We start from the raw sequence: 8,499 nt of genomic DNA, 5'->3' as shown, positions 1-8,499 counted from the left end.
CACCTCGCCAGAGCTTCTATAACGGTGATCAGAAGCTTCGTGTCGGACTCTCAGTCGGGTACATATGCAGCGGGAAGAATTATGAAGCGACCAGAAAGAGGATACAGGTATTGATCCGTCAGAATTTTACAAGACCTCCAGGTAAAGATTTCACTTCTTTCTCTTTTTGTTTAGCCTGTTTAGTAAATACGACCAATGTTTCAATTTGAGTTTTAAAGACTTCGAAAACATCGTGACCTGAATTATCAATGTCTCTGTGTTACGGACAGAAAACAAGTCCTCAATCACGATGGCTCATGTGAAGAAGTTTCAGGGAATTCCCATGTCGAAGGTGCGTCAGACGCTGAGAAAAGGTTCAACACACGAAAGCGCCGCCGGTGAAACCGCCTCGTTCATTCCTCGCCGCAGATTTGACCTGGCATATGATTGCCTGAGAATATCGTGGCCCGGAACTAAATTGTTTTCCTGAGATGAACCAGTCGAAAGGCTGCAGAAGTCGGCTTCGATTTCCACGGCGGATTGGTTCCACATCTGTAATTTGTATTTTGGAAGCAGATCTGGTGACTTTCGAGGCCACACAGTAAAACGCGTGTCATTTTCCAAAATCGTCGAACTGTTCGACGGCCGCCCGAGCTGCCCCGCCGCCGGCGTTTCAGACCGCTTTTCGAACAGGTTCTCCCTTTTTTTGCGGCCTTCCGACTGAATCGTCCCCCGAAAATCAGCATGCGGAAAAAACAAGAAATAGTACTGAACGCTTAAGGGGGGGAGCGGCATAAAAGAAGATGTTTTCCTTTCTCAACCAGCACGAATCGCAGTAAAACTTTTGGGGAAAAGCCCAAAGTCACGAGAGGAGTTTGGTCATGTGAAAAAAGACGTATACCCGAAGACGTGTAAACAAAAACGGTGACATTATAACATAAATCATTGGAGGAAATGGTGTAAACAGAATAGTCAAAGTTGACCCAAATAAAGTCGTAACATCGGCTATAAATAACCAGGACCTGGTTAGGAAATAACTCCGTCCCGTTCAAGCCTGTCTGGCTCTGCTGAACTTGTGAATTTTGTGTCGTTATGTCAGGATCTAAGAAGGCCGTAAACATCTTGGAGTCTGGCAAAAAGATTTAAAAACCTCTTTTAACCGTCTGAAATGAAGCATTTCATGAGAGAGAGAGATTATCTGGAAGAGGTGTAGAACACAGGTGGGCCACTGATTGCTTCCACGAATCCAGAGCCGAGAGCAGAGTGGTGGAAGCAGAGAGAAATCTCCAGGAAAGCCCACATTTTATCACCGATGGAGACGCAGCCGGTTCTTATCACAACGGCAGAGTGCATATCTTTACAATCAGAGCAGAGCTGCACCAATGAATCCAAGATCGAGGAGCTCTAAACATGTACTCAACCGCCTCCGCCTGATCTGATCATCATATCATTTTCCGTTCTCAGTCAATGAGAAATCTGTGTAAAGAGGAAGACTATGCGTTTCTGGGGGGTTCAGAAAAAGCGACAGAGGGAAGGACAGAAGAAGCTGCAGCTCCGGAGGACGACTGGAGGGACAGAAAGGAGGAGAGAGTAAGAGAAGGAGGAGCCGGCGAGCGACAGTATCTCCCTCCGCGGCGCGACGTCTCCGGTCTCACTGTGCGTGTCGTGTGTCGTCTCAGAACCGCCGGCGATTGGAGAGGGAGCAGCAGGAGAGAGAGCGGCTGAGAGAGATAGAGGAGTGCAAGAAGGTGAACACACACACACACACACGCACACACACGCAAACGAAATGTGCAAGTCTGTACATCTGTAAATCAACAGCCTCTTTACTTCCAGTGCTTGGCACAGCTTTGAAGTTTACATCATGACACCAGCTCAATCTCAACAGATCGTGCTTTTTTCGTTGACATCGCATGCCACACACACACACACACACACACACACTGGCCTAGCGGCATGAGGAACAGCCTCACTAACTGAATCTTATTGGTGTGATGACAGATTGTTTTGGATCTGGTTGAAGCTGATTTGGTCTCTAAGCAGCACTTTGACGGCAGATTGATGAAGGTCGCCACCAGAGTGATAAACACACACACACACACACACACACACACACACACACAAACACACACATCGCGGCTTGAAGCGCTTCAAGCTGCCGCCCCTTTCCTGACAGGAGTGTGCGAGGTCAACAAGGGACACAAGTTGCCGCTGTTTTCAGTGTTTCCGCACAACAACAACAAGAACAAACAAAGGAAGCACGCAGGGAGCTGATGATGAGACTCGGCCCTCATGGGGAGGAGGGCAGGACCGTCCTCGCCTGGGTGTGGAATAAACCCTGACACCAGGAATGCACATTCAACTCAACTTGTCTCCATCACACACTCACTCACCACTCAGACGCTCACACGGAAGCCAAAAACACCTCCTTTTTTTTTTTTTTTTCTTTCCTGCTCGGTTTTCACACGTCAAATTACAAAAAAATGCTCAAGACGTGACCGAGGCGCCTTTCAAAGATGGCGCCTGACAAGTTCAAAGTATTAATAAAAGGTGAGGAATGCTTTGGCGGTTTCAAAAAATGACTTTAAGGGTAAATGGAATGATTTAGGCTGGATTAAATTCACATTATTGGCAATAACACTGCCAAGGCAAGACCTGAAAGCATTCTTGGAGTCTTTTATAAATGCAGCTGAGCCAAGAGACGCTGATCTGCATTTCTTAATATTTTATACGTTGTATTATTCATTTATTTATTAACTGATTTATTTTTCAGGGAATTTGAAGACTACTGTTTCAGGTAGTTAATCTTATTCCTTGATGTTGTCTTTGTTGGACCAAACCATATGTTTGCGGCCTGATTATGAAAAAAAAACTACAGATGACTAAAACTGAAAAAGTTTAACGGGTAAAGCAAGGCTTTATTTTTCTGCTTAAAAACATCTTTAATAAAATGGCCAGTTCTCATGTTTTCGCAGCCTGTGATTCATCGGTTTCATAGTTAACATTGCCACTATGTGGGACCCAATGATATGTAATATATATTGCAAAAAAACAAAACTGTGAGGTTTGTATTGTCAGCACATCATCTGCGTATCGATTGTCTCAGTTTTGTGCATCAGAGTCATCAGAGCAGCCATGCTGCTGGATGTGGTGAAATTCTTTCAACGTGCTCGACTCCTGCTCGGTTTACCGGCAAACAAGCTCCTGCAAATGTTTCAGATTACTGGCTTCAGAGACTATAATTACCTGGCAGGAGCGCTTTGCATTGACAGCCTATGGGTAATTTTTTCAGGCAATATTTCTTCTTCCTTTCTTTTTGTTTTTTTTTTTTTTGAAACATGCCCAACCTCGAATTCCCACTGAGATGTGTTCCAAATTATTCTCGCAGCTTGATTCGCCTCGCTGCTAAAGCAAAGCTCCTCAGGACATGTCATGTCTTTCCCTAAAATCCTAGCGAGTGTAATTATATGCACAGAAAATCGACCAGGTAACCGCTGGAATGCCCTCAAAGCTTTTCAGCCTGGTGTTTTGTTTTACCTCTAAAACCTCAGGGAGAAATCTTGCCAACATCGTTTTCTGTGTAAACTCTTACAGAACTGGTCTGGGTGTTATCTGTGAGGAAGAAGTGCGGATTTAGCCGAAAAAAAAAATACTCAGTCAGAATGAAGTTATTGTTAAATGACAGGTGATGGAAGTTTTCATAATTTTTTAGACATTGGCTCCATTTATTTTATTTCTATTGAAGTCATTTTGTCCTTGGTGATAATAATAGATTGAAATTAAAATATCTTTAACAGGGAAAATGGTGGTCACGTGTTCCTCGCTGAGTGAATGTTAAATGTGTCTGATCGGGTAACTTCTGCAGCTCCGGATCCTCCCCAGCCGCCGCCGCGGCGTTTCCAGATGGGAGACATGAAGTGAGAGCGGCTAACAGACAGAGAGCAATTAGCCCGATCGATCAATTTGTCAACGATGACCAACTCCTGGCAATCAGACCGCGAGCGTGTTTACTGCCAGGACGAGCGCAATCAGTCAGGGAGACACAAACACCCGACTCAGAGCCTTTTTGGGAAGAATTTCACTGAAACTGTGTGTGTGTGTGTGTGTGTGTGTGTGTGTGTGTGTGTGTGTGTGTGTGTGTGTGATTGAGATAATAGTTTAAATGCTTTGACCTTCTCTCCATATGTGTCAGCAAGTCTTCCTCTTTAAAGTGACTGACTTTAAAGGAAATGCCTCGACTTCCTCAACATATTACAGCTACACACACACACACACACACACACACACACACATTGTGACAGACATGTTAATTGATGACAGGCGCTGCTACATACTCATACTCAAAAATCTCCAACACACACACACACACGCATGAAAATTACACTTGAAAAACACACAAACACGAGGGAGGAAACTGGATACAAGAAAGTCCAATTTAGCACTTTCCTCCCACACGTGCACGCTCACACGTGCACACGCCTCCCCTTGGCCCTCGGAGAATGTCCGTACTGTTAAGCTGAGGCGTCGGGGGAAACTCTTTAACCTTCAAAACGATCCCGCTGAGCTTTAAGACATTATTGAGGATTAGGTGTGAAGGATTGTGGGTGTTTTCTGAGTCAACTTCCGTTTTTTCCTTTCTTTCTTTCTTTCCCCCCTGGTGCAAAGCTGCAGCTGCGAAACCTAAACTCTGATGTTTGTTTTTAGTCTCGGGAAGAATCTCCCGGGTCGACATTTCTCGAGCGCGCGCGGCGTCGCGGCCTCCCCTCCGTCATGTTTTTCTGGGTTTTCAGGAGAAGGAGCGGCGGTGGAGGAGCCACGTCGCCGAGACGGCGTCCGGCCAGGAGAAGGCTCTGCAGGACCGGCTGACCCGACTGCGCCAATTCAGGGTGAGGCCGTTCGGACAACGCGCGCACGCGTCTGAAAAAGATACCGGCCGGCGGCCGACCCTCCTCGTCCTCTCTCCCGCAGGCTTTCCAGAGGAAGGTGCTGAACGAGGAGTCCGGCCCGGACGGCGCGCCGGACGGCGACTCCGTCGACCGGCTTCTCACCAGGATTTAGAGAAACGCGGAGCTTCACTGGAGTGATTGTTATAAGGTTGTAATACCTCAAACTTGACATGTTCCGTCGCCCCTTTGATCATTTTTACGGCTTGTTTTTCCCGCTGCGCGCTTTACGGTGGCAGTATAAAGTACGAGACGGTAACGAGGGACTGATTGCAATTACATAACGATGCGGTTCCTTTTTGCCGTGTTTCGTTTTGAAGGATTTACTGCTCAGTGATGCCTCTTAAAATGAAACAGCTTTCCAAAATAAATGGAGAAAAGATGCGGACGCTTGGAGGTACCGGCCCGAGTGTGTGTGTGTGTGTGTGTGTGTGTGTCTGCGTTACCAAAACACGCCGCCACATTTCCAATGTGTCACAGCGGTTCCAGGAAAGCCGGAGCGATGATTGAAAACTGATTTGTTCTCCCTGCTCACATGTGCGGGAGTGGATCTGATCAACCGGCGGGCCGACAGCAGCAGGGATGACACAGTCATCATCTGCTTAACCCCGCTGTTGTGCAGATGCATCTGAAATTAAACCTTTGAAGCGACAACAGTTCTGGAGGTTTGGTTCGTTCAACAGGCCCAGAATTTGTGGATTTTCTGCAAGTTTTAGGTCTTCCACTCCCGCTGGTCTGGACGGAGGCGGACTGGAGGATTCAGAAGCAGGCTTGTAGGCAGGAAATTAAAAGATTCGACTTTTTAACCAGATCAATCAGATTAATCTCCTGAACGAGATGAGAAACAGTCCTGCATTAATGCTAGATCGGCTCTGCTCTGTTCAGCTTCTTCCGTATTGACTTATTTAACATTTTAACAGTCCTAGCGTATGTTTTTTTGTTTGACAAATGCCAAAAAAAGGTATTTTATGTCTATTGTCTGAGGAGTTTTCATCTCCTGGGGTGGAACGAGGCCTGCGAGTCATTCTGAGGCCATAAAGCTCCGTTTAAACTTTCCGGTGGAAGATGAGCTCTAAATGTTTCACTCCCGCCGTGAGTTATGGCGCAGGAGTTGAAGTAGTGAAGCGTCTCGACCGTGCATCGATATAAAACATGTGTGAACACGCCGCTTGGTGCTGACGAGCCTCGGAGTGCGTGCGTGTCTGCAGGCCGCTTCTGGATTTGTTGTTGTGACGCCGGACACTTTATGCCGTTGTGTCGGACCAGCGGGAGCGTCTGCCGGGAGCAGAAGGTGGTGAGTGGCGCTGGGAAGCCAAGGAGACGGTCTGGAAGACACTTCACACCACACCTCGTTTGCATTGTTGGAGTTCCATCAAAGACGAGCTGAATGTAGGTCAGCGACTTGGAGAGTCCAGGTTTTGTGACACGCCACAGCAGGAGCAGCGCTTGATTCAATAACATTTATATGTTTAAAATGAATTAGGTAGATTAATGAATCAATAAATTGACTTCTTCTACATCTTTATTTTATTTTTATTTTAAAAAAAAACAAACTAATGTGTAAAACGGTGTATTGTAGATTAATCATGAGTAAAAGTTTTATTGCTCAGGTGTCTTGAGGTGGTACAAAATATTTGATTTACTCCAGTGATCCGTAAATTCTTTGTTGCATATCATCTGTTTATTCAAAGATAATGGAGTTAATGGAGATGATCAGAATAAAAATATTCTCATCCACGCTCAGTTAGCTGCATTTTGATTGAAGCCATGTTTTCATGCACGAATATGGGATGAATTGACCTCTGCTGGGATTTTCTCATGGCGCCATCCATGTCAACACCTCGCTTCATGAATCCAGACCTCATTCTCTTTGTTTGACCTTATTTTAACGATCAAACACAATGTGGTCCACGATCAAGCGCAAGTAAACAAACTTTCATGGTCTTCTTCTATGGTGTGAAATGTCTGCTGTAAACTCACACTGTAAGGTATTATAAATCACCTCTCTATTTGATACACCGTGAATTCGTTCTTGCTCCTTCATATTCTTGCTTGTGTGAGACTACTGGAGGATTTGACCTTATCCAAGCTTGTTCAGTACATTTATATTAGACAGTGTCATTCAAACTCATTTTCATTTATAGTCTTGACATCTTATTGTATTATGTTTACACACAGTAACCCATTTAATTCCCAAAACATTAATAATAATTAAAAAAAAAAAAAAAAAAAAAAACCTTATTTGATTTGGAGATCATTTAATTTCTTCGAGTGAAAGCAACAGATCCAGAAAAGCCACTGCACCTCCTGCTGTGTTTGGACCAGCTTCTTCTTTAAAGTTCACATTTCCTTTCATTAAACTAATGGAATCACTCTCTTTTCATCTCTCTCTTATTGTACTTCAAAAGAGGAAATGAAATAAATGAAACTTAGTTCAGGTCTTTTTTTTTCTTGCTGACCTGATACAGCAAACAGTTGTCTCTTTTTTAAAACTGGAAATTGACCTAGTTTGCAAGAATAATTGTGAAAACAGAGGAATCCAAACATCTCCTTTAGATGAACTCCTATTTAAACTCTAGAGAAGCTGCTTTATGAGCGGCTAACATATTGTAGAGCTGCTTCTCCAACATTAAAAGATGTTGGAGAAGCAGATGTTGGCTATAAATTAAAGAAAGAAAGCACAGTGTAGAAAAGATCCACAGATAGACAGATCCTCCTCTCACACTTCAAATTGGATTTATTTACAAAGGTGGACAAAGATGTGTGCACGTTTCTGCGCGTGTGTGCATTTGAGTGCACATGCAGGCCCGGGTTACACCTTTTCAAGTGAATATGGAAAAAGTTTTAGGTGTAGTTTGGTTGTTTGTGTGGTTTCATTACAAAAAAACAAAAAGCCGATTATCTGGGACGCTAAATGCATCGTTTGCAGCGCTTCTGCTGCTTCCATGTAAAATGGACAAGTGTGTAAATGTGAAAACATTTTGAAAAAAATGGCGCATTTTCATTTGGAAACGGGTGAAAATGTTGCCCAAGCTTCACAAATGTTGGTTTTAGCAGCTTTTGCTTCATGATAATGCATTTATATTGCGTTTTCACTTGAACATTGTGTAAACTGGGCCATAGAGTCAACAGCTTTGAGTTTGTGCGGACAGTCTACAGCAGGGTGAGGGATGAGCAGCTGTGGCCTGGGGTGGATTTCAGTGTGTCCTTTAGAAGACTTTCAGCTGTGTATTAAAAGGCAGGAACGAGAGAAGGTGAGATGAGGAGGAACAGGACTTACCAGTGTGTCATATGGAGAAAAATGAGATGCATATGACTTACAGTGCGAGGTATAGTACTGCCTGAGGACACAGACATACGGGTCCTTGAACTGTCTCCCCTTTCCCTCTACAGTCTGTCTGACACCTTCGGAACAACATTAACCCCTCTCCATGTTTAAAACACAAGATCGTCACTCAGTGGACCATCTGCGGTGAAACTGTGCTCAAACACTGGATTTGTACAACAGCAACAACAAAAAGGCCTCTATATTCTGGTTTTGTTCTTCTTTCGTTTGAAGAACAGAAAACACATGGGA

The 8,499-nt window shown here is 44.4% G+C and overlaps 1 protein-coding gene across 1 annotated transcript; it reads left to right on the top strand.

Moving 5' to 3' along the window:
- Positions 1 to 289: 289 nt before the first annotated feature.
- Positions 290 to 5,072, top strand: LOC115404134 (stress response protein nst1). Its single transcript, XM_030113340.1, has 5 exons — positions 290 to 331; positions 1,444 to 1,569; positions 1,659 to 1,727; positions 4,770 to 4,865; positions 4,948 to 5,072. Exons 1-5 carry the CDS (start codon positions 290 to 292, stop codon positions 5,035 to 5,037), a joined length of 423 nt encoding a protein of 140 aa, XP_029969200.1. The 3' UTR covers positions 5,038 to 5,072.
- The last annotated feature ends 3,427 nt before the right edge of the window (positions 5,073 to 8,499 follow it).

The sequence above is a fragment of the Salarias fasciatus genome, chromosome 17 (assembly GCF_902148845.1).
Source record: "Salarias fasciatus chromosome 17, fSalaFa1.1, whole genome shotgun sequence".
NCBI classification, from domain to species: Eukaryota; Metazoa; Chordata; class Actinopteri; order Blenniiformes; family Blenniidae; genus Salarias; species Salarias fasciatus.
Note: the sequence above shows the minus strand (reverse complement) of the source record. Positions and strands in the feature narration are given on the sequence as shown.

Coding starts and splice junctions, on each gene's coding strand:
- LOC115404134 (XM_030113340.1), top strand. CDS start 290: ATGGCTCATGTGAAGAAGTTTCAGGGAATTCCCATGTCGAAG. Junction 1,570..1,658: donor GGGACAGAAAGGAGGAGAGA/GTAAGAGAAGGA, acceptor GTGTCGTCTCAG/AACCGCCGGCGATTGGAGAG. Junction 1,728..4,769: donor AGATAGAGGAGTGCAAGAAG/GTGAACACACAC, acceptor CTGGGTTTTCAG/GAGAAGGAGCGGCGGTGGAG.